The 25,751-nt window shown below is 51.2% G+C and overlaps 1 protein-coding gene across 4 annotated transcripts in view; it reads right to left on the bottom strand.

Annotated features, from left to right (window-relative positions):
* Positions 1–25,751, bottom strand: part of cdc42bpb (CDC42 binding protein kinase beta (DMPK-like)) — a 56,227-nt gene that overhangs the window by 26,662 nt on the left and 3,814 nt on the right. For all 4 annotated transcript variants that reach the window (XM_038727097.1, XM_038727095.1, XM_038727096.1 and 1 more), the window contains exons 2-15: positions 19,613–19,704; positions 16,233–16,316; positions 16,008–16,103; positions 13,856–14,004; positions 9,132–9,225; positions 8,848–9,048; positions 8,292–8,540; positions 6,345–6,549; positions 6,164–6,271; positions 5,148–5,281; positions 3,589–3,831; positions 2,544–2,654; positions 1,125–1,375; positions 811–916 (exon numbers count right to left, since the gene is read on the bottom strand). In XM_038727097.1, the coding sequence (XP_038583025.1) occupies positions 811–916; positions 1,125–1,375; positions 2,544–2,654; positions 3,589–3,831; positions 5,148–5,281; positions 6,164–6,271; positions 6,345–6,549; positions 8,292–8,540; positions 8,848–9,048; positions 9,132–9,225; positions 13,856–14,004; positions 16,008–16,103; positions 16,233–16,316; positions 19,613–19,704 (2,123 nt within the window). The remainder of the gene's footprint in view (positions 1–810; positions 917–1,124; positions 1,376–2,543; positions 2,655–3,588; positions 3,832–5,147; positions 5,282–6,163; positions 6,272–6,344; positions 6,550–8,291; positions 8,541–8,847; positions 9,049–9,131; positions 9,226–13,855; positions 14,005–16,007; positions 16,104–16,232; positions 16,317–19,612; positions 19,705–25,751) is intronic.

Genomic DNA, 25,751 nt, shown 5'->3' with positions numbered 1-25,751 from the left:
GTTCACAGAGCAGCGGATACGAGTCGCCTCTATCCTGATTGACAGCTTGTCAGTCAGCTTGTAGCCCCGCCCTAAAGCCTCCCCTGCTTCCTGGTCTCTGTTCCTCTAAATGGGACCATAATTTACTAAATGAACATCATGCTGTGTTGAAGAAGACTTGAAACTAGCGACTGAGACCATAAACTCATCAGGAAAGTGTTTACTGAGGGAATAAATCAGCTGACAAGTAGAAACATTTTCTTCCTGCAGCCGGAGGAGTCGCCCCCTGCTGGCTGCAGAAGGAAGGTGAAGGTTTGCTCGGGACCAGATGCTACCATGGAACGTCTCCGGTCTCTCTTTCTCCGCCTGTTCTAGTACTGCAGCCAGCGCCGGACAGCGAGCTGCAGCCAGCACGCCGCTCGGCCGTGTAACAGTTAAAGGAGTCCCCTCTCAACACGCTACGCTGAGAGCTGGACGCTGCTCGTCCTCGGCTTCTCAGCCGGCAAGCGTGAAATCGATCGGCTGAACGGCTGGCGGCAGAGAGACTGCGTCCATCAGAAGCGTTAACAGTGGAGCTATGGAGCGAACGCGTGATTGGTCAGTTTGGGCTGCGTGTGTTCTCCTGATGCTGGTGGAGAAGCCGGTAAAGGTCTGCGGTACCTTCCGCTCAGCGACGACTTGGAGAAAGAACCACGTTCGACGTTTCCTGGACGAGTTTCTACCTATCGGTTAGTGAAACCACATTAACACAGCAAACTTGATCAGGTACACAACCCTTTAAATCAAGACCTGGACCAGACTGAGACCTTCAGGACCTCAGCTCCTGGTCACCTTGTCGGTTTCAGCCGTCAGTTTGCGGTTTTCTTCTGTCAGCAGGTTTTTCTCTCGTTCGTGTTTCTCCTTCAAAGCTGCAACGGCTTCATCCATCTCAGTCTGTCTGCAGGGACACCACACAAAACCTGGATCAGAGCCCACCTGCCCCTCTGGTTTAACCTGGTTCAGGACTCACCTGCCCCTCTGGTATAAACTGGTTCAGGACTCACCTGTCCCTCTGGTTTAACCTGGTTCAGGACTCACCTGTCCCTCTGGTATAAACTGGTTCAGGACTCACCTGTCCCTCTGGTATAAACTGGTTCAGGACTCACCTGTCCCTCTTGGCCTTGTCCAGCTTGTCTCGGAGCTGCAGCAGCTCCTTGTTGGCGGCGAGCTGGGCCCCCTCGGACTCGTGCAGGTCTTTGCAGAGGTTCTTGATCTCGGAGGAGTGGGCGGAGTCTCTCCTCAGCAGCTCCTCCTCGTAGAAAAGGACCTTCTTATCAAGCTCCGCCTTCAGCCGGGACAGCTCCTGCTGAGAGTCCGCCCCACCTGGAGATGCTCCCCGACCCTGCTGAGACTGGGACTGAGACCAGAACCAGACCCACGATCACCCCCTTTGTTTACTGTGTGTTTGGAATATATTTCTACCTTTGTGGGGACCTTAAGGATACGGCTGCTCTCTAAGACCCGGGACCTTAAGGATACGGCTGCTCTCTAAGACCCGGGACCTTAAGGATACGGCTGCTCTCTAAGACCCGGGACCTTAAGGATACGGCTGCTCTTTAAGACCCGGGACCTTAAGGATACGGCTGCTCTTTAAGACCCGGGACCTTAAGGATACGGCTGCTCTTTAAGACCCGGGACCTTAAGGATACGGCTGCTCTTTAAGACCCGGGACCTTAAGGATACGGCTGCTCTCTAAGACCAGGGACCTTAAGGATACGGCTGCTCTTTAAGACCCGGGACCTTAAGGATACGGCTGCTCTCTAAGACCAGGGACCTTAAGGATACGGCTGCTCTTTAAGACCCGGGACCTTAAGGATACAGCTGCTCTTTAAGACCCGGGACCTTAAGGATACGGCTGCTCTTTAAGACCCGGGACCTTAAGGATACGGCTGCTCTTTAAGACCCGGGACCTTAAGGATACGGCTGCTCTCTAAGACCAGGGACCTTAAGGATACGGCTGCTCTTTAAGACCCGGGACCTTAAGGATACGGCTGCTCTCTAAGACCCGGGACCTTAAGGATACGGCTGCTCTTTAAGACCCGGGACCTTAAGGATACGGCTGCTCTTTAAGACCCGGGACCTTAAGGATACGGCTGCTCTCTAAGACCCAAGACCTTAAGGATACAGCTGCTCTTTAAGACCCGGGACCTTAAGGATACGGCTGCTCTCTAAGACCAGGGACCTTAAGGATACGGCTGCTCTTTAAGACCCGGGACCTTAAGGATACAGCTGCTCTCTAAGACCCGGGACCTTAAGGATACGGCTGCTCTTTAAGACCAGGGACCTTAAGGATACGGCTGCTCTTTAAGACCCGGGACCTTAAGGATACAGCTGCTCTCTAAGACCCGGGACCTTAAGGATACGGCTGCTCTTTAAGACCCGGGACCTTAAGGATACAGCTGCTCTCTAAGACCCGGGACCTTAAGGATACGGCTGCTCTTTAAGACCCGGGACCTTAAGGATACGGCTGCTCTTTAAGACCCGGGACCTTAAGGATACGGCTGTGTGAGTGTGTGACCTCTGACCTTCAGGCTCTGCAGCTCCATCTCCAGCTGCTTGGAGTACACCTCGCCGTGCTCCCTCAGCTTCCTCTCCTTGGACGCCTCGGCCTTCGCATCGTCCAGCTGAGCCTCCAGCTGACAAACACATACAATACTTTTATTCTGAAGGCCTCCCCCTCCTTCCTGTCATGCGATCTTCTCTACATCATCACATCTGGTGATGCTAACTGAGCTAACCAGATAGCGGCAGTCAGCAGCAGTCCTGGTGACTACGTGTTATGTTCTTATAGGATCTAAACTCCTGCGGTGACCTGCTGCCGTTGGTAACGCACGTTCCCTCACATTTATTCTTGTGCGTTGGTGTCTGTGTTGCTTTGCAGCTAACTTCCTGTTAGCCCTCTGCTAACTTCCTGTTAGCCCTGCACTAACTTGAATGGGGGTAAAATAAAAACCGTGCGGCTCCTCTAGACTTTCGACTGGATCAAACTCTGATGGTGAAACGTGTCTCGGGGGGTTGTGACGCTCTAATGTGCCGCTGGATTGGCTGCTGGTTAAACTGGCTTCAGAGCCTGGAGTACTTCCTGTAGCAGGAAATGATGCTGCCAAGTCGACCAATCACAGGTCAGCTGCTGTTAACAATCATTTCCAGAGGTTTGGGAAATACAATATTCTGTTATGGTGCACCAGTTATTCTGGAGCCCTGCTCAGACCTGAGGGAGTCTGCTGGTCTCTGCCGCCCTCTGGTGGAGAGCAGGAGGAACCTGTCCTGTCCCCCTCAGGTCAGGACCTGAAGGGGTCCTGACCTGAGGGGGACAGGACCTGAGCAGGTACGGACCCGACGAGTCAGGACAGACTCCTCCTGGTCTGTGCCACCCCCTGGAGGAGAGCAGGAGAACCCTGTCCCAGCTTTAAGGAGTAATGTTTCTGGCTCGGTCTGACTCCTTCATGAACTCCTGCTGGTGAGGGAGGCTCTTATGTATCTGCTGTATGAAATCTCTTTTCTGGAGCTTTCAGCCACATCCTGGCTTTCTCCATCAGTCTTAGCTCAGAGAAACTGAAGGGCTCTCACCTCCTTGCGGTTCTTCTCTGTCTTGCGGATCTCCTGTTTCATGGCGTCCATCTTCTGCAGGAGGGCGTCCATCTCCTCCTCCTTGTCCCGGAGCTGACGGGACAGACGCTGTTTGGAGGAGCGGAGGTCGGCGAGCCGCTCCGACAGGTCCGAGAACTCCTGCACGGCCAGCTTCCTCTGGGAGTGGGCCTCCTTCAGCTCCTTGGTCTGACTCCTCAGGCGCTCCAGAGACTCGGCCAGCTGCTGCTCACAGAAAGGGACAGGAGGAGGACAGGTGAGTCTCAGAGGACAGGAGGAGGACAGGTGAGTCTCAAGAGGACAGGAGGAGGACAGGTGAGTCTCAAGAGGACAGGAGGAGGACAAGAGGAGGACAGGTGAGTCTCAGAGGACAGGAGGAGGACAAGAGGAGGACAGGTGAGTCTCAAGAGGACAGGAGGAGGACAGGTGAGTCTCAAGAGGACAGGAGGAGGACAAGAGGAGGACAGGTGAGTCTCAGAGGACGGGAGGAGGACAAGAGGAGGACAGGTGAGTCTCAAGAGGACAGGAGGAGGACAGGTGAGTCTCAAGAGGACAGGAGGAGGACAAGAGGAGGACAGGTGAGTCTCAGAGGACGGGAGGAGGACAAGAGGAGGACAGGTGAGTCTCAGAGGACAGGAGGAGGACAGGTGAGTCTCAGAGGACGGGAGGAAGACAGGTGAGTCTCAAGAGGACAGGAGGAGGACAGGTGAGTCTCAAGAGGACAGGAGGAGGACAAGAGGAGGACAGGTGAGTCTCAAGAGGACAGGAGGAGGACAGGTGAGTCTCAGAGGACAGGAGGAGGACAGGTGAGTCTCAAGAGGACAGGAGGAGGACAAGAGGAGGACAGGTGAGTCTCAGAGGACAGGAGGAGGACAAGAGGAGGACAGGTGAGTCTCAGAGGACAGGAGGAGGACAGGTGAGTCTCAGAGGACGGGAGGAAGACAGGTGAGTCTCAAGACGACAGGAGGAGGACAAGAGGAGGACAGGTGAGTCTCAAGAGGACAGGAGGAGGACAGGTGAGTCTCAGAGGACGGGAGGAAGACAGGTGAGTCTCAAGAGGACAGGAGGAGGACAGGTGAGTCTCAAGAGGACAGGAGGAGGACAAGAGGAGGACAGGTGAGTCTCAAGAGGACAGGAGGAGGACAGGTGAGTCTCAAGAGGACAGGAGGAGGACAAGAGGAGGACAGGTGAGTCTCAGAGGACGGGAGGAGGACAAGAGGAGGACAGGTGAGTCTCAAGAGGACAGGAGGAGGACAGGTGAGTCTCAAGAGGACAGGAGGAGGACAAGAGGAGGACAGGTGAGTCTCAGAGGACGGGAGGAGGACAAGAGGAGGACAGGTGAGTCTCAGAGGACAGGAGGAGGACAGGTGAGTCTCAAGAGGACGGGAGGAGGACAGGTGAGTCTCAAGAGGACGGGAGAAGGACAGCTGAGTCAGCAATACGACTACTGCAATACTACGACCACAGACCAGAGACAATAGAGACCAGTGAGACGAGACACCAGAGAGACCAGAGACAAGAGAGACCAGTGAGACCAGTACCTTGTGGACGTCGTCCTTCTCCTGTCTCAGCGTCTTCACCTGTCTCTCCAGGGTCTTCAGCTTGGAGGCAGAGCTCTCGTAGTCCTGTCTGAGTGTGACCGCCTCCTCCAGCTGGTGCTCCAACCTATCAGAGTCTGTCACAGCAGAGGGGCGGGGCTTACTCACCTGAAGGTGCTGAAGACGTTAGTGCTACTACAACTGTAGTACTGCTATCACTACTACTATCACTTCTACTCTTACTGCAGTACTTATATCACTACTACTATCACTTCTACTCCTACTGCAGTACTTATATCACTATTACTATCACTACTACTATCACTTCTACTCCTACTGCAGTACTTATATCACTATTACTATCACTACTACTATCACTTCTACTCCTACTGCTTTACTATCACTACTACTCTTACTGCAGTACTTATATCACTATTACTATCACTACTACTATCACTTCTACTCCTACTGCACTACTTATATCACTTTTGCTATCATTACTACTATCACTTTTACTCCTACTGCTTTACTATCGCTACTACTCTTACTGCAGTACTTATATCACTATTACTATCACTACTACTATCACTACTACTCTTACTGCAGTACTTATATCACTATTACTATCACTACTGCTATCACTTCTACTCCTACTGCAGTACTTATATCACTATTACTATCACTACTACTATCACTTCTACTCCTACTGCTTTACTATCACTACTACTCTTACTGCAGTACTTATATCACTATTACTATCACTACTACTATCACTTCTACTCCTACTGCAGTACTTATATCACTATTACTATCACTACTACTATCACTTCTACTCCTACTGCACTACTTATATCACTATTACTACTACTATCACTTCTACTCCTACTGCAGTACTTATATCACTATTACTATCACTTTTACTCCTACTGCTTTACTATCACTACTACTCCTACTGCAGTAGTAGTAGTAACTAGTAGCACACCTAGCAGTACTCTTTGTAGTACTCCTGTCACTCTGACCTGCCAGCTTCTTCTTCAGTCGTTCAATCTCCTCGTTCAGCTTCTTGATCTCTTTGTCCCGGGTCAGGGTTCCTCCTCGGGCCGGAGCCTGCAGGGCCTGGGTGGACTCTGGGGACACAGGGTTCAGGTTCAGGTCCAGGTCCAGCCTGTGCTGGTTTAAAGCCTTTAAAGCGTGTCTCACCCTGCAGTTTGCGGTTCAGCTCCTGTTTCTCCTGCTCCAGGCGGCGAATCCTCCTCTCGAACGCCTCCACCTCCGGCCCTCCTCCCGCCCCCTCCTCCCGGATCAGGCCGTGGTCGGCGAAGCAGCTGCCGGTGGTGTAGGTGAAGCCCACGAAGGGGAGGTGCTGCCCGGTGAAACCGGTCTGGGACATGGAAGGGCTGATCTCCTGCAGGAAAGACACTCCGTCAGACCAGACCTTCATTCTGGACCCTTCTAACATGAGGACACGTGAAGACCCCGGTCCTGAGATCCCTCCTCTTACGGTCCTCCTAACCAGTCATTTCACAACAACAACCCAGAGAAGAATGTGTGGGATGATGGCGCCAGCAGAGCCGACACGCCGCCGTGGTTCTGTCCGCCCTCGGCCCGGCGTCAGCGGCGTTCAGCCCCACGCTGCTGGCGTGCCGTTCATTTGTGCTCTCTGTGAGCATTTCAGAATAAGAGCGTATTGCCGTTAATATCCAGTTTAGTTGTTCAGTTCTTGGTTTCTGTGTTTTGTGGTGAAGCAGCTCCGGACTGTTTTAGTCTGTTCACACTGGGTCTTTACCGTTAACGAAGGGAACCGGAGAGCGCCCTGCAGCTCCTCGCTTACCAACACTGCAGCACCCCAGAACAGAACACCAGCTGACCGGAGGAGCTCCTGGTAGCACAGTGTTCACGGTGAGTTGGTCATTTGTCACGTCAGTTACATGACTCAGATAATAAATAGCTGTCATCGCTTCTCCTCTCCTGAAACATTCATCCCGGACTCGCTAACCTCTCCGGCCACGGCAGGATGTGGAGGCCGACGTTAATGAGCGATTAAACTGTAGAGTCTCTAGTTACAGTCGGCGTGTCACAAATGAACCAGAGCGGACTAGTGAATACACGTGAGCTGAATCTCACACTCACCTGCCTGACAGAGCCCTCTAACGTTACCTCTTCTCCTGGATGTGAAACCTCAGAGTTGCAGCTCCTCGCTGTGGACCGTCAGGTTTATTTGATTAATTAGACAGCAGCGTTTCCTGCGGGTCACTGCGCCACAGACGATCTGTGTTAGAAAGTCCTCCTGGCAGATTACATGGAAGCTAATAACTGCTGCATGATAGATATCCAATGATCTGCCTCTGTATGAGAGCCCTGTTCATTATAAGTATAGCCATGACATCAGACGGGATATATGGTATTATCAGTAGTAGTACACGGGTATTTTTAGTAGAATCTTTTCTGTAGATTTGACTCTTATTTATCAAAACCTTGATATATTTTGTTGTACTTTTGTTCGAAGTACTATTTATAACAATAAATAACTTCCTCCTTATACTGCATTGAGTCATCTCCGTGAGGTCTGAACATAACAAATGTGAGGGACAATCTTTACGTCGTGCTTCTCTTAAAACGAGGGGAAAACAACATCGGCCGGTATCGGACCTAAAATCCCGTATCGGTCGGGCTCTAGATGACAAACTCATCTTCGAGACACAAGTTGACGCCGTCGATGAGACTTTCATGAGGACGTTTTATTTAAACTGTTGTTGTGGCCCCGGGAGCTGGTTTGGGTCCAGGCTGCAGATATATAGTGAAGGTGTGAGGCAGCGCTGCCCACAACCCTCCGGCTGACTCTTCATATGAGACGAGGACCCTGGAGAAGACCCGGGCAGATCCTGACTGGCGGTGGTGGCTCTTCGTATGTCTGTTCTTCACGCCCCCCCCACCCCCGCCCCCGCCCAGTTTCGCTGAAACATGTTGATGTTATCTTTGCTCTCAGTGTTCGTATCAGCGCCGTTCTGATGTGGCTGCGCCCTCTGGAGGCAGGGACGGGCAGTTTTAGTGTGTACCTGGGACCTGAGGACTGTGAGGAAGGTTAGTTTACAGCAGGTTGAGACTCCTGTATGTCACAGGGTCCTCAGGATGTGGACTTGTTCTCACCGGGTTCTTGAGGACGTCGTCGTCTACGTCAAAGTTGGAGGTGTCGGTGGGCGAGGACACGTCGGGGATGTAGGGCGCCTCGGCGGACCGGATGTTGTCCCAGTCGATCCCACTGAAGAACGGGTGGCTCTTGAAGTCGGAGATCCCGTTTAGACCCAGGCGACGTTCCCTCGAGCAAAGGAGGCGCTGGATCAGGTCTTTGGCGTCCTCTGACACGTCGGTCACATGGGAGGGGAACTGGAAACGCTCCTGAGAAACCACAGAAGAAGAACTACAGTGAGAGGAAGACACTGGGACAGTAAAGAGGACGGAGAGACGGGCAGAGGGATGATGAGACAGAAAGCAGGACAGCAGCTGGTCCACAGAGACCGGTTCAGATTTAGAAAGGAGGAAGTAGGACGGGAGTCTGGAGACGGACTTGCACCAGCAGATCATGTGTCTCAGCAGCTTGATTGTTTCTGTGACCACTGAAAGAAGGGATTTAACTTTAACCATGGGAACCGGGATCTTAACTGGATCAGAGGGGACTCTGGGTCCAGAGGGTTCTGGTTCTGACCTCATGGTTCATGATCTTGCCGTAGGTTTCCACCAGCGATTCGGCGTAGAACGGCGTTTCCCCGTACAGCATCTCGTACACGCAGACCCCCAGAGACCACCAGTCACACTCCGGTCCGTAGCGGCCCATCCCGTCCTCCATCGCCTGCAGGATCTCTGGGGAGATGTAGTCCGGAGTGCCCACCGCCACAGAGGACTGCACCTGCAGCGAGACCAGCACATCTGTACCTGCAGGACTCTTTCAGACCGAACCAATGAAATGTGACCCTGGTGTGTTTGTGTTACCGTGCCGTCCTCCATCATACGCAGACAGGATCCGAAGTCCGCCAGGCGGATGTGGCCGTTCACGTCCAGCAGGACGTTGTCTGGTTTAATGTCTCTGTGACACACAAACACATTCAGGCAGTCAGACCAAATCTGGAAACAGGTCAGAGACAGAAAGGAGGTCAGAGCTGCACTTCTCCGCCTTCTTCTTCTTCTTCTGGGCCGTCGGTTGAAGAAGAAGAAGAAGAAGAGACTCAGTCTGCAGACCGGAAGGGAACGCAGCCCAGAGTGTACTGGAACTGGAATAGAGACGTAGCCGAGCAGTTTCTCCACAGGAAGGTGGAGGCTAAGTCGGACAGGACATTTCCCAGAAGACACTGCTGCCAGGAAGAGCTACTTCCTGTGACACACACACAGTGTTGCGTTACCATGGTAACAACCTGCTACTGTCACGTTCAGCCAAACGTCTGTCACCACACCGCCACTACAACTCACCGTCAGCCTCCTTGTTCACACCAGTGTAACCAGTTTAACTAGTGTAACCACTGCAACTCACCGTCAACCTCAACGTTCACACCAGTGTAACAAGTGTAACTAGTTTAACTAGTGTAACCACTGTAACCAGTTTAACTAGTGTAACCGCTGCAACTCACCGTCAACCTCAACGTTCACACCAGTGTAACCAGTATAACCACTGTAACCACTGCAACTCTCCGTCAGCCTCCACGTTCACACCAGTGTAACTAGTTTAACTAGTGTAACCACTATAACCAGTTTAACTAGTGTAACCACTGCAACTCACCGTCAGCCTCCACGTTCAAACCAGTGTAACCCCTGCGACTCACCGTCAGCCTCCACGTTCACACCAGTGTAACCAGTGTAACTAGTTTAACTAGTGTAACCACTGTAACCAGTTTAACTAGTGTAACCACTGTAACCAGTTTAACTAGTGTAACCACTATAACCACTGTAACCAGTTTAACTAGTGTAACCACTGCGACTCACCGTTAGCCTCCACGTTCACACCAGTGTAACCACTGTAACCAGTTTAACTAGTGTAACCACTGTAAGCACTGAAACCATTGTAACTAGTGTAACCACTATAACCTGTCCAACAGTATAACCAGTTTAACTTGTCCAACAGTGTGTCCACTGTAACCAGTGTAACCACTGAAAGCTTTCCAATACTGTAACCACTTAAACCTCTGTAACCAGTGTAACCTGTCCAACAGTGTAACGACTGAAACCACTGTAACCACTGTAACTTGTCCAAAAGTGTAACGACTGAAACCACTGTAACTAATGTAACCACTGTAACTTGTCCAACAGTGTGTCCACTGTAACCACTGTGACCTGTCCAACAGTGTGTCCACTGAAACCAGTGTAACCAGTCCAACAGTGTGTCCACTGTAACCAGTGTAACCACTGAAAGCTGTCCAATACTGTAACCACTGTAACCACTTAAACCTCTGTAACCAGTGTAACCTGTCCAACAGTGTAACGACTGAAACCACTGTAACTAATGTAACAACTGTAACCAGTGTAACATGTCCAACAGTGTAACCACTGAAACCACTGAAACCACTGTAACCAGTGTAACTTGTCCAACAGTGTGTCCACTGTAACCACTGTGACCTGTCCAACAGTGTAACCACTGAAACCACTGTAACCACTGTAACCACTGTAACTTGTCCAACAGTGTAACCACTGAAACCACTGTAACCACTGTAACGACTGAAACCACTGTAACTTGTCCAACAGTGTGTCCACTGTAACCACTGTGACCTGTCCAACAGTGTAACGACTGAAACCATTGTAACTAGTGTAACCACTGTAACCACTGTAACTTGTCCAACAGTGTAACCACTGTAACCAGTGTAACGACTGAAACCACTGTAACTAATGTAACTTGTCCAACAGTGTAACGACTGAAACCATTGTAACTAGTGTAACCACTGTAACCAGTGTAACTTGTCCAACAGTGTAACCACTGAAACCACTGTAACTTGTCCAACAGTGTGTCCACTGTAACCACTGTGACCTGTCCAATAGTGTAATGACTAAAACCATTGTAACTAGTGTAACTTGTCCAACAGTGTAACCACTGTAATGACTGAAACCACTATAACTAGTGTAACCACTGTAACCAGTGTAACTTGTCCAACAGTGTAACCACTGTAACCAGTGTAACCACTGTAATGACTGAAACCACTATAACTAGTGTAACTTGTCCAACAGTGTGTCCACTGTAACGACTGAAACCACTGTAACTAGTGTAACCACTGTAACTTGTCCAACAGTGTGTCCACTGTAACGACTGAAACCACTATAACTTGTGTAACTTGTCCAACAGTGTGTCCACTGTAACGACTGAAACCACTATAACTAGTGTAACCACTGTAACCAGTGTAACCGCTGTAACACTGAAACCACTATAACTAGTGTAACCACTGTAACCAGTGTAACTTGTCCAACAGTGTGTCCACTGTAACGACTGAAACCACTGTAACTAGTTTAACCAGTGTAACTGGTCCAACAGTGTAACCACTGTAACGACTGAAACCACTGTAACTAGTTTAACCAGTGTAACTGGTCCAACAGTGTAACCACTGTAACCAGTGTAACCACTATAACTAGTGTAACGTGTCCAACAGTGTGTCCACTGTAACCAGTGTAACCACTGTAACACTGAAACCACTATAACTAGTGTAACCACTGTAACACTGAAACCACTATAACTAGTGTAACCACTGTAACCAGTGTAACTTGTCCAGTGTAACCACTGTAACCAGTGTAACCACTGTAACGACTGAAACCACTGTAACCAGTGTAACTTGTCCAACAGTATAACCACTGAAACCAGTGTAACCACTGTAACGACTGAAACCACTGTAACCAGTGTAACTTGTCCAACAGTCTGTCCACTGTAACGACTGAAACCACTGTAACTAGTTTAACCAGTGTAACGTGTCCAACAGTGTAACCACTGTAACCAGTGTAACCACTATAACTAGTGTAACGTGTCCAACAGTGTAACCACTGTAACCAGTGTAACCACTATAACTAGTGTAACGTGTCCAACAGTGTAACCACTGTAACCAGTGTAACCACTATAACTAGTGTAACGTGTCCAACAGTGTGTCCACTGTAACCAGTGTAACCACTGTAACACTGAAACCACTATAACTAGTGTAACCACTGTAACTTGTCCAACAGTGTGTCCACTGTAACCAGTGTAACCACTGTAACAACTGTAACCAGTGTAACCACTATAACTAGTGTAACCTCTATAACTAGTGTAACCTCTATAACTAGTGTAACCACTGTAACCAGTATAACTTGTCCAACAGTGTGTCCACTGTAACCAGTATAACCACTGTAACCAGTGTAACCACTATGACTAGTGTAACCACTATAACCAGTGTAACTTATCCAACAGTGTGTCCACTGTAACCAGTGTAACAACTGTAACCAGTGTAACTTGTCCAACAGTGTGTCCACTGTAACCAGTGTAACCACTGTAATGACTGAAACCACTATAACCAGTGTAACCACTGTAATGACTGAAACCACTATAACCAGTGTAACCACTGTAACACTGAAACCACTATAACTGGTGTAACCACTGTAACCAGTGTAACTTGTCCAGTGTAACCACTGTAACCAGTGTAACCTGTCCAACAGTATAACCACTGAAACCAGTGTAACCACTGTAACGACTGAAACCACTGTAACCAGTGTAACTTGTCCAACAGTCTGTCCACTGTAACGACTGAAACCACTGTAACTAGTTTAACCAGTGTAACGTGTCCAACAGTGTAACCACTGTAACCAGTGTAACCACTATAACTAGTGTAACGTGTCCAACAGTGTGTCCACTGTAACCAGTGTAACCACTGTAACACTGAAACCACTATAACTAGTGTAACCACTGTAACGACTGAAACCACTATAACCAGTGTAACTTATCCAACAGTGTAACAACTGTAACCAGTGTAACCACTATAACCAGTGTAACTTGTCCAACAGTGTGTCCACTGTAACCAGTGTAACCACTGTAACAACTGTAACCAGTGTAACCACTATAACTAGTGTAACCACTGTAACCAGTGTAACTTGTCCAACAGTGTGTCCACTGTAACCAGTGTAACCACTGTAACCAGTGTAACCACTATGACTAGTGTAACCACTATAACCAGTGTAACTTATCCAACAGTGTGTCCACTGTAACCAGTGTAACAACTGTAACCAGTGTAACTTGTCCAACAGTGTGTCCACTGTAACCAGTGTAACCACTGTAATGACTGAAACCACTATAACCAGTGTTACTTATCCAACAGTGTGTCCACTGTAACCAGTGTAACAACTGTAACCAGTGTAACCACTATAACTAGTGTAACTTGTCCAACAGTGTGTCCACTGTAACCAGTGTAACCACTGTAATGACTGAAACCACTATAACCAGTGTAACTTGTCCAACAGTGTGTCCACTGTAACCAGTGTAACAACTGTAACCAGTGTAACCACTATAACTAGTGTAACTTGTCCAACATTGTGTCCACTGTAACCAGTGTAACCACTGTAATGACTGAAACCACTATAACCAGTGTAAATTGTCCAACAGTGTGTCCACTGTAACCAGTGTAACAACTGTAACCAGTGTAACCACTATAACTAGTGTAACCACTGTAACTTGTCCAACAGTGTAATCACTTTAACGACCGAAACCAGTGTAACCAGTGTACCTGTGGATGTAGTGCTGCTGGTGGATGGAGTGGATGGCGAGCACCATCTCAGCAACGTAGAACTTTGACATATCTTCTGGAAGACGATCCTCAAACTTACTGAGCAGAGTCAGCAGGTCCCCCCCCACGTAGTAATCCATCACCAGGTACTGCAGTACATCAGAATGAAAGATCAATAACACCATTATCAGTTATCACACACCAGGGCCTGGTAGCAGTAGACTAGTAGTACTCAAGCAGTAGCAGTAGTAGCAGCAGTAGTAGTAGCATTAGTAGTCCTAGCAGAAGCAGCAGTAGTAGTCCTAGCAGTAGCAGTAGTAGCAGCAGCAGCAGCAGCAGTAGTAGTCCTAGCAGAAGCAGTAGTAGCAGCAGCAGCAGTAGTAGTCCTAGCAGTAGCAGTAGCAGCAGCAGCAGCAGCAGTAGTAGTAGCAGCAGCAGCAGTAGTAGTCCTAGCAGTAGGAGCAGTAGTAGTCCTAGCAGTAGCAGCAGTAGTAGTCCTAGCAGTAGCAGCAGTAGTAGTCCTAGCAGTAGCAGCAGTAGTAGCAATAGCAGCAGTAGCAGTAGTAGTAGTCCTAGCAGTAGCAGTAGTAGCAGTAGCAGCAGTAGTAGTCCTAGCAGTAGCAGCAGTAGTAGCAATAGCAGTAGTAGCAGTAGTCCTAACAGTAGCAGTAGTAGCAGTAGTAGTAGTCCTAGCAATAGCAGTAGTAGCAGTAGTAGTCCTAGCAGTAGCAGTAGTAGCAGTAGCAGTAGTAGTCCTAGCAGTAGCAGTAGTAGTTCTAGCAGTAGCAGTAGTAGTCCTAGCAGTAGCAGTAGTAGTAGTAGTTCTAGCAGTAGCAGTAGTAGTAGTAGTTCTAGCAGTAGTAGTTCTAGCAGTAGCAGTAGTAGTAGTAGTTCTAGCAGTAGCAGTAGTAGTCCTAGCAGTAGCAGTAGCAGCAGTAGTAGTAGTAGTTCTAGCAGTAGCAGTAGTAGTAGTCCTAGCAGTAGTAGTCCTAGCAGTAGCAGTAGTAGCAGTGGTAGTCCTAGCAGTAGCAGTAGTAGTAGTAGTTCTAGCAGTAGTAGTAGTAGTTCTAGCAGTAGCAGTAGTAGTAGTAGTAGTTCTAGCAGTAGCAATAGTAGTAGTAGTTCTAGCAGTAGCAGTAGTCCTAGCAGTAGCAGTCCTAGCAGTAGCAGTAGTAGCAGTGGTAGTCCTAGCAGTAGCAGTAGTAGTAGTAGTTCTAGCAGTAGTAGTAGTAGTTCTAGCAGTAGCAGTAGTAGTAGTAGTTCTAGCAGTAGCAGTAGTCCTAGCAGTAGCAGTCCTAGCAGTAGCAGTAGTAGCAGTAGTAGTCCTAGCAGTAGCAGTAGCAGTAGTAGTAGTAGTCCTAGCAGTGGCAGTAGTAGTAGTAGTCCTAGCAGTGGCAGTAGTAGTAGTAGTAGTCCTAGCAGTAGCAGTAGTAGTAGTAGTAGTCCTAGCAGTAGCAGTAGCAGTAGTAGTCCTAGCAGTAGTAGTCCTAGCAGTAGCAGTAGTTCTAGCAGTAGTAGCAGTAGTAGTAGTAGTAGTAGCAGCAGTAGTAGTCCTAGCAGTAGCAGTAGTAGTAGTAGTCCTAGCAGTAGCAGTTGTAGTAGTAGTCCTAGCAGTAGTAGTAGCAGTAGCAGTCCTAGCAGTAGCAGTAGCAGTAGTAGCAGTAGTAGTAGTAGTCCTAGCAGTGGCAGTAGTAGTAGTAGTCCTAGCAGTGGCAGTAGTAGTAGTAGTAGTCCTAGCAGTGGCAGTAGTAGTAGTAGTAGTCCTAGCAGTAGCAGTAGTAGTAGTAGTAGTCCTAGCAGTAGCAGTAGCAGTCCTAGCAGTAGTAGTAGCAGTAGCAGTAGTAGTCCTATCAGTAGTAGTAGTCCTAGCAGTAGTAGTAGCAGTAGTAGTCCTAGCAGTAGCAGTAGTAATCCTAGCAGTAGTAATAGCAGTAGTAGTCCTAGCAGTAGCAGTAGCAGTAGTAGCAGTAGTAGTCCTAGCAGTAGTAGTAGTAGTCCTAGCAGTAGTAGTAGTCCTAGCAGTAGCAGTAGCAGTAGTAGCAGTAGTAGTAGCAGTAGTAGTCCTAGCAGTAGCAGTAGTAATCCTAGCAGTAGTAATAGCAGTAGTAGTCCTAGCAGTAGCAGTAGTAGTCCTAGCAGTAGCAGTACTGACCAGGTAGTTGTCGTCCTGGAAGGCGTAGTGCAGAGTTGTGATCCACTGGCTGTCTCCTTTCACCAGGACGTCACGTTCTTCTCTGAAACACGCCGTCTGGACACACAACATGTTCACATGTTTAATACAACACTCCAACAGCCAGAACATGTTAACTTCATGGCATGAGGTAAACTGGACCTGGACCAGACCCGGGTTAGAGTTGGGACCAGGCTCTAAACTCACCTCAGCTCTCTTTAGCATCTCCCACTTATTGAGAATCTTCATGGCGTAAACTCTCTCTGTGTGCTTCATCTTCACCACGGCAACCTGAGAGAGGGGGGCGAGAGACGTCAACACAGTGAGAGAGAGAGGGGCGAGAGACGTCAACACAGTGAGAGAGGGGGCGAGAGACGTCAACACAGTGAGAGAGAGAGGTGGGCGAGAGACGTCAACACAGTGAGAGAGGGGGCGAGAGACGTCAACACAGTGAGAGAGAGAGGGGCGAGAGACGTCAACACAGTGAGAGAGAGAGGGGCGAGAGACGTCAACACAGTGAGAGAGAGAGGGGCGAGAGACGTCAACACAGTGAGAGAGAGAGGGGCGAGAGACGTCAACACAGTGAGAGAGAGAGGTGGGCGAGAGACGTCAACACAGTGAGAGAGGGGGCGAGAGACGTCAACACAGTGAGAGAGAGAGGGGCGAGAGACGTCAACACAGTGAGAGAGAGGTGGGCGAGAGACGTCAACACAGTGAGAGAGGGGGCGAGAGACGTCAACACAGTGAGAGGGAGAGGTGGGCGAGAGACGTCAACACAGTGAGAGAGGGGGCGAGAGACGTCAACACAGTGAGAGAGAGAGGGGCGAGAGACGTCAACACAGTGAGAGCGAGAGGTGGGCGAGAGACGTCAACACAGTGAGAGAGGGGGCGAGAGACGTCAACACAGTGAGAGAGAGAGGGGCGAGAGACATCAACACAGTGAGAGAGAGGGGGGCGAGAGACGTCAACACAGTGAGAGAGGGGGCGAGAGACGTCAACACAGTGAGAGAGAGAGGGGCGAGAGACGTCAACACAGTGAGAGAGAGAGGGGCGAGAGACGTCAACACAGTGAGAGAGAGAGGGGCGAGAGACGTCAACACAGTGAGAGAGAGAGGGGGGCGAGAGACGTCAACACAGTGAGAGAGAGAGGGGCGAGAGACATCAACACAGTGAGAGAGAGAGGGGCGAGAGACGTCAACACAGTGAGAGAGAGGGGGGCGAGAGACGTCAACACAGTGAGAGAGGGGGGCGAGAGACGTCAACACAGTGAGAGAGGGGGGCGAGAGACGTCAACACAGTGAGAGAGGGGGGCGAGAGACCTCAACACAGTGAGAGAGAGAGGGGGGCGAGAGACCTCAACACAGTGAGAGAGGGGGGCGAGAGACGTCAACACAGTGAGAGAGAGGGGGCGAGAGACGTCAACACAGTGAGAGAGAGAGGGGCGAGAGACCTCAACACAGTGAGAGAGAGAGGGGGGCGAGAGACGTCAACACAGTGAGAGAGAGAGGGGGGCGAGAGACGTCAACACAGTGAGAGAGAGGGGGGCGAGAGACGTCAACACAGTGAGAGAGAGGGGGGGGCGAGAGACGTCAACACAGTGAGAGAGAGAGGGGGGCGAGAGACCTCAACACAGAGAGAGAGGGGCGAGAGACCTCAACACAGAGAGAGAGGGGCGAGAGACCTCAACACAGAGAGAGAGAGGGGGGCGAGAGACGTCAACACAGTGAGAGAGAGAGAGGGGGGCGAGAGACCTCAACACAGAGAGAGAGGGGCGAGAGACCTCAACACAGAGAGAGGGGCGAGAGACCTCAACACAGAGAGAGGGGGCGAGAGACCTCAACACAGAGAGAGAGGGGCGAGAGACCTCAACACAGAGAGAGAGGGGCGAGAGACCTCAACACAGAGAGAGAGAGGGGCGAGAGACGTTAACACGGGGGGGGGCCGAGCACGTGTGAGGGCCATGCTGACTTGTGATTGGCTGCTTCGACATCAGCTACCTGTGGCCACGCCTGATTGGTCCTGCGGCTGCTGTAGGTGTGTCTGCTGCTCGCAGGTGCAGCAGCAAAGCCGTGTGCGTTTCCATCCTGAGGCAGCGGCCAGGTGTGGCTCTGACACACCTTTCCTCAGGTATGCGATCCTGTCAGGACGCCGCTAATAACCCGAGGGCTCCTTCAAGTCGGCAGATTCAGACACGCCGTCCAGGGCGCCGTCACCTGAAGCTGTCGACACAACCAGACACGCAGGTACACGCTGCTCACAGGTACGTGTCGAGAACGCACAATGAAAGCATGGGGTCAGAGTGAGGCTCCAGCCCCTCTTCTCACCTGACCACAGAACAGTGACCTGTGAAATGTTCGGTGCAGCGCGACCACGGAGACGTGACGTCACAGATCTCTGGGCGCGCCCTGACAGGAAGTGAGCTCACAGGCAGAGCTGTGGCCAATGAGCACGGCTGAATGTTTCCATCTTTCAAAATAGCGACTTCTCTGGAGCCGGCCTGATGTGAACGCAGCTGGTCGTCCGGGTCAGCACGCTTCCACAGTCTACAGGTGACCACACACCTGTAGACTGACCGAACCAGATCCTGGTCCAGGTTCACGTGCTGGAGCTGTAAAGTTCAGGGACTAACAGGAGCTGTGGGACGCTCAGAGGAAGACGACAGGAAGCTGAGAGTTATAAACAGGAAATGCACTGCCGCGTTTAGCTGGAAGCACTTCCTGTTCCAACACAGGAAGAGAGACTACCTGCCCCCCCAGACCCTGACCACAGGAAACCAGGACCCCAGGAGGCTGCAGACCAGCATCAGAGCTCATCACCTGATGCCGATCTGTCTCCCTGAACCCGGGCCGCTCAGGGACTGTTTGTTCCTAAACCCTCACCCTGCCTCTCCACCGCTGGGGCCGGCTCACTTCGGTGTCCCGGCCAGGACCCGAGTCAGACCCAGCAGCTACCAGTCAGCGTTTCTGCCGTTGCTCTGCGTCGTCTAATGTGTTCAGTGCCAACAGGAAGTGCCGCAGCAGCGCCACACAGGACCAGACCGGGCTTCAAACGCCGGCGTGGCTTCCTCCAGTAATTATACCGTCTGAGTGTGAAGGAAACGTTTCCTGTCTTTCCCTGAGAACGTCCTGTTTCTACTGAGGGGGAACAAGAAGGACACCCGGCCCTCCTGTGCTGTGATTGGCTGGTATTCGCTGCTTGGACGTGTCCTTGTAGACTGTGACTCCGTTATCAAGTTTGTTTCCGCGTCTGAGGGGACGACGTTAACAAGCCCTTGATCCAGATGACACAAGTACTCTCACCTGTTAGGTTATCCTGTGTTCATCTCCGTGGCGTAACATGTTCACCGAGTAGTGAACGGATGACAGTGAATGGTTACATGAAGCAACAAGGGGTTAAATAGAGTCGCGTCCTGGCTGAGATCTAAGATTTCATTTATGATGTCGTCAGTCCCTGGCAGCAGTGAAGCCAACCGCAAGGACGTGTTGAAGTAAAGAGCTAGCCAATCACAGCCCAGTAGGGCGGGCGGGGGGGGGGGGGGGGTGACAAAGACAAAGTGATGGGGGTCAGAGGTCACCAGGAAGTCTTACCTCTCCAAAAGCTCCTCGTCCAATCACCTTTAGCATCTCAAAGTCGTCTCTATGCAGCCGCATGTCCTTCACTGTGGTGGTGAATGGCTTCACTGTGGACACACAGGACACATCACACTGTCGTCACGCCGTCATCACGCGGTCGTCACGCCGTCATCACACTAGTCACACTGTCGTCACGCCGTCATCACGCTGTCGTCACGCGCTATTCAGGCTGTCGTCACGCCGTCATCGCGCTGTCGTCACGCGCTATTCAGGCTGTCGTCACGCTGTAATCACACTAGTCACACTGTCGTCACACTAGTCACGCGGTCGTCACGCTGTAATCACACTAGTCACGCTGTCGTCAGGCTGTCGTCACACTAGTCTCGCTGTCGTCACACTAGTCTCGCTGTCGTCACACTAGTCTCGCTGGCGTCACGCTGTCGTCACACTAGTCTCGCTGTCGTCACACTAGTCTCGCTGTCGTCACACTAGTCTCGCTGTCGTCACACTAGTCTCGCTGTCGTCTCGCTGTCGTCACACTAGTCACGCTGTCGTCACGCTGTCGTCACACTAGTCACGCGCTATTCAGGATGTCATCACACCGTCATTACGCTGTCGTCACGCTGTCGTCACACCGTCATCACACTAGTCACACTGTCGTCAGGCTGTCGTCACACTAGTCACGCTGTCGTCACACTAGTCACGCTGTCGTCACGCTGTCGTCACACTAGTCACGCTGTCGTCACGCGCTATTCAGGATGTCATCACACCGTCATTACGCTGTCGTCACGCTGTCGTCACACCGTCATCACACTAGTCACACTGTCGTCACACTGTCGTCACGCTGTCGTCACGCTGTCGTCACACTGTCGTCAGGCTGTCGTCACTAGTCTCGCTGTCGTCACACTAGTCTCGCTGTCGTCACACTAGTCTCGCTGTCGTCACACTAGTCTCGCTGTCGTCACACTAGTCTCGCTGCCGTCACACTGTCGTCACGCTAGTCACGCTGTCGTCACACTAGTCTCGCTGTCGTCACGCTGTCGTCACACTAGTCTCGCTGTCGTCACATTAGTCTCGCTGGCGTCACGCTGTCGTCACATTAGTCTCGCTGGCGTCACGCTGTCGTAACACTAGTCACGCTGTCGTCACACTAGTCTCGCTGTCGTCACACTAGTCTCGCTGTCGTCACACTAGTCTCGCTGTCGTCACACTAGTCTCGCTGCCGTCACGCTGTCGTCACACTAGTCACACTGTCGTCAGGCTGTCGTCACACTAGTCTCGCTGTCGTCACACTAGTCTCGCTGTCGTCACATTAGTCTCGCTGGCGTCACGCTGTTGTCACATTAGTCTCTCTGGCGTCACGCTGTCGTCACACTAGTCTCGCTGGCGTCACGCTGTAATCACACTAGTCACACTGTCGTCAGGCTGTCGTCACACTAGTCTCGCTGTCGTCACGCTGTCGTCAGGCTGTCGTCACACTAGTCTCGCTGTCGTCAGGCTGTCGTCACACTAGTCACGCTGTCGTCTCGCTGTCGTCACACTAGTCTCGCTGTCGTCACACTAGTCACGCTGTCGTCACACTAGTCACGCTGTCGTCACACTAGTCACGCTGTCGTCAGGCTATCGTCACACTAGTCTCGCTGTCGTCAGGCTGTCGTCAGGCTGTCGTCACACTAGTCTCGCTGTCGTCACGCTGTAATCACACTGTCGTCAGGCTATCGTCACACTAGTCTCGCTGTCGTCAGGCTGTCGTCACACTAGTCTCGCTGTCGTCAGGCTGTCGTCACACTAGTCTCGCTGTCGTCAGGCTGTCGTCACACTATCGTCACACTAGTCTCGCTGTCGTCAGGCTGTCGTCACACTAGTCTCGCTGTCGTCAGGCTGTCGTCACACTAGTCACGCTGTCGTCAGGCTGTCGTCACACTAGTCACACTGTCGTCAGGCTGTCGTCACACTAGTCTCGCTGTGCTCACGCTGTAATCACACTAGTCTCGCTGTCGTCACGCTGTAATCACACAAGTCACACTGACGTCAGGCTGTCGTCACACTGTCGTCAGGCTGTCGTCACACTGTCGTCAGGCTGTCGTCACACTAGTCTCGCTGTCGTCACACTGTAATCACACAAGTCACACTGACGTCAGGCTGTCGTCACACTGTCGTCAGGCTGTCGTCACACTAGTCACACTGTCGTCAGGCTGTCGTCACACTAGTCTCGCTGTCGTCACGCTGTAATCACACTAGTCACACTGTCGTCAGGCTGTCGTCACACTAGTCTCGCTGTCGTCACGCTGTAATCACACTAGTCACACTGTCGTCACGCTGTAATCACACTAGTCACACTGTCGTCAGGCTGTCGTCACACTAGTCTCGCTGTCCTCACGCTGTAATCACACTAGTCACACTGTCGTCAGGCTGTCGTCACACTAGTCTCACTGTCGTCACGCTGTAATCACACTAGTCACACTGTCGTCACGCTGTAATCACACTAGTCACACTGTCGTCAGGCTGTCGTCACACTAGTCTCGCTGTCGTCACGCTGTAATCACACTAGTCACGCTGTCGTCAGGCTGTCGTCACACTAGTCTCGCTGTCGTCACGCTGTAATCACACTAGTCACACTGTCGTCACGCTGTAATCACACTAGTCACACTGTCGTCAGGCTGTCGTCACACTAGTCTCGCTGTCCTCACGCTGTAATCACACTAGTCACACTGTCGTCAGGCTGTCGTCACACTAGTCTCACTGTCGTCACGCTGTAATCACACTAGTCACACTGTCGTCACGCTGTAATCACACTAGTCACACTGTCGTCAGGCTGTCGTCACACTAGTCTCGCTGTCCTCACGCTGTAATCACACTAGTCACACTGTCGTCAGGCTGTCGTCACACTAGTCTCGCTGTGCTCACGCTGTAATCACACTAGTCTCGCTGTCGTCACGCTGTAATCACACAAGTCACACTGACGTCAGGCTGTCGTCACACTAGTCTCGCTGTGCTCACGCTGTAATCACACTAGTCTCGCTGTCGTCAGGCTGTCGTCACACTAGTCTCGGTGTCGTCACACTAGTCACACTGTCGTCAGGCTGTCGTCACACTAGTCACGCTGTCGTCAGGCTGTCGTCACACTAGTCACACTGTCGTCAGGCTGTCGTCACACTAGTCACACTGTCGTCAGGCTGTCGTCACACTAGTCACACTGTCGTCAGGCTGTCGTCACACTAGTCTCGCTGTCGTCACGCTGGTCACGCTGTCGTCACGCACTATTCAGGCCGTCGTCACACTAGTCACACTGTCGTCACGCCGTCATCACGCTGTCGTCACGCGCTATTCAGGCTGTCGTCACGCGCTTTTCAGGATGTCGTCAGGCTGTAATCACACTAGTCACACTGTCGTCACGCCGTCATCACACTAGTCACGCTGTCGTCAGGCTGTCGTCACATTAGTCTCGCTGTCGTCACGCTGTCGTCACACTAGTCACACTGTAATCACACTAGTCACACTGTCGTCAGGCTGTCGTCACACTAGTCTCGCTGTCGTCACACTAGTCACGCTGTCGTCAGGCTGTCGTCACACTAGTCTCGCTGTCGTCACGCTGTAATCACACTAGTCACACTGTCGTCACGCTGTAATCACACTAGTCACACTGTCGTCACGCCGTCATCACGCTGTCGTCACACCGTCATCACGCTCTCGTCACGCGCTATTCAGGATGTCGTCACACCGTCATCATGCTGTCATCACGCTGTCGTCACGCTGTCATCACACTAGTCACACTGTCGTCAGGCTGTCGTCACACTAGTCACACTGTCGTCAGGCTGTCGTCACACTAGTCTCGCTGTCGTCACGCTGTAATCACACTAGTCACGCTGTCGTCACGCTGTAATCACACTAGTCACACCGTCGTCAGGCTGTCGTCACACTAGTCTCGCTGTCGTCAGGCTGTCGTCACACTAGTCTCGCTGTCGTCACGCTGTCGTCACACTAGTCACGCTGTCGTCACACTAGTCACGCTGTCGTCACACTAGTCACGCTGTCGTCAGGCTGTCGTCACACTAGTCACGCTGTCGTCAGGCTGTCGTCACACTAGTCTCGCTGTCGTCAGGCTAAAAATTGTTAATTGTTCTGTGTAACACTGGTGGTGGAGGGGAGGGTGTATATCACAGATATACACACAGATAACACTAATACTAATATTCAGTGGTGAGAGCAGGGTGCACCAGGACCCTGCAGACTATCTGTCCTCCATTTATCTTTTATTTATCAGCTCATTTTTATCTGGGTCACACACACACACAGAGTGAAAGCGGAACTTAGAAATAAGTGAAAATCAATATGTAAGGGACAGTGTCCAACACACCATCCGACGTGCAGTCCGTTCATTTCTGACACCTCAAAGGGCATTATCCCACTTATCAAAGAAAAAACATTAAGACCGACTGAGGGAATGGAAACGCTGTTCAATACTCCAGTAACTAGGACAAACCTTACACAAGACAGAAGATATAAGAGATATTTCTAGTCCGCTCAGCTCATAGAACCTCAGCTCTGAGCCAGAGAGCCATTTATCATTTCTAATGTGGAGGTGTGCGAGGCGGCTCATGCCAGGACAGGTTTGTAGGCCACAGTGGATCCACTGCAACGACTAGAGACACACTCACACTGCAACGACTAGAGACACACTGCAACGACTAGAGACACACTCACACTGCAACGACTAGAGACACACTGCAACGACTAGAGACACACTGCGCAACGACTAGAGACACACTGCGCAACGACTAGAGACACACTGCGCAACGACTAGAGACACACTGCGCAACGACTAGAGACACACTGCAACGACTAGACACACTCACACTGCAACGACTAGAGACACACTGCGCAACGACTAGAGACACACTGCGCAACGACTAGAGACACACTCAGCAACAACCAGTCTCCTGTCACTTTCCTGACACACGCCTGTCTCCTGTCACTCTCCTGACACACGCCTGTCTCCTGTCACTCTCCTGTCTCACACCTGTCTCCTGTCACTTTCCTGACACAAACCTGTTTCACACCTGTCTTCAGTCACTCTTCTGACACAAATCAGTTTCACACCTGTCTCCTGTCACTCTCCTGACACACGCCTGTCTCACACCTGTCTCCTGTCACTTTCCTGACACAAACCTGTTTCACACCTGTCTTCTGTCACTCTTCTGACACAAACCAGTTTCACACCTGTCTCCTGTCACTCTCCTGACACACGCCTGTCTCACACCTGTCTCCTGTCACTCTCCTGACACACGCCTGTCTCACACCTGTCTCCTGTCACTCTCCTGACACAAACCTGTTTCACATCTGTCTCCTGTCACTCTCCTGACACAAACCTGTTTCACGCCTGTCTTGTCACTTTCCTGACACGCCTGTCTTCTGTCACTCTCCTGTCTCACACCTGTGTCCTATGTCACACCTGTCTTCTGTCACTCTCCTGACACACGCCTGTCTCACACCTGTCTCCTGTCACTCTCCTGACACATGCCTGTCTCACACCTGTCTCCTGTCACTCTCCTGACACAAACCTGTTTCACATCTGTCTCCTGTCACTCTCCTGACACAAACCTGTTTCACGCCTGTCTTGTCACTTTCCTGACACGCCTGTCTTCTGTCACTCTCCTGTCTCACACCTGTGTCCTATGTCACACCTGTCTTCTGTCACTCTTCTGACACAAACCAGTTTCACACCTGTCTCCTGTCACTCTCCTGACACACGCCTGTCTCCTGTCACTCTCCTGACACACGCCTGTCTCACACCTGTCTCCTGACACACGCCTGTCTCACACCTGTCTCCTGTCACTCTCCTGACACACGCCTGTCTCACACCTGTCTCCTGTCACTCTCCTGACACAAACCTGTTTCACATCTGTCTCCTGTCACTCTCCTGACACAAACCTGTTTCACGCCTGTCTTGTCACTTTCCTGACACGCCTGTCTTCTGTCACTCTCCTGTCTCACACCTGTGTCCTATGTCACACCTGTCTTCTGTCACTCTCCTGACACAAACCTGTTTCACGCCTGTCTCCTGTCACTCTCCTGGCACACGCCTGTCTCCTGTCACTTCTAATGTGGAGGTGTGCGAGGCGGCTCATGCCAGGACAGGTTTGTAGGCCACAGT

The sequence above is a fragment of the Micropterus salmoides genome, unplaced genomic scaffold (assembly GCF_014851395.1).
Source record: "Micropterus salmoides isolate LMB-PRFRI ecotype aquatic unplaced genomic scaffold, ASM1485139v1 Ms_hic_scaffold_18, whole genome shotgun sequence".
Taxonomy (NCBI): domain Eukaryota; kingdom Metazoa; phylum Chordata; class Actinopteri; order Centrarchiformes; family Centrarchidae; genus Micropterus; species Micropterus salmoides.
This window is presented reverse-complemented; position numbering and strand designations above follow the sequence as displayed.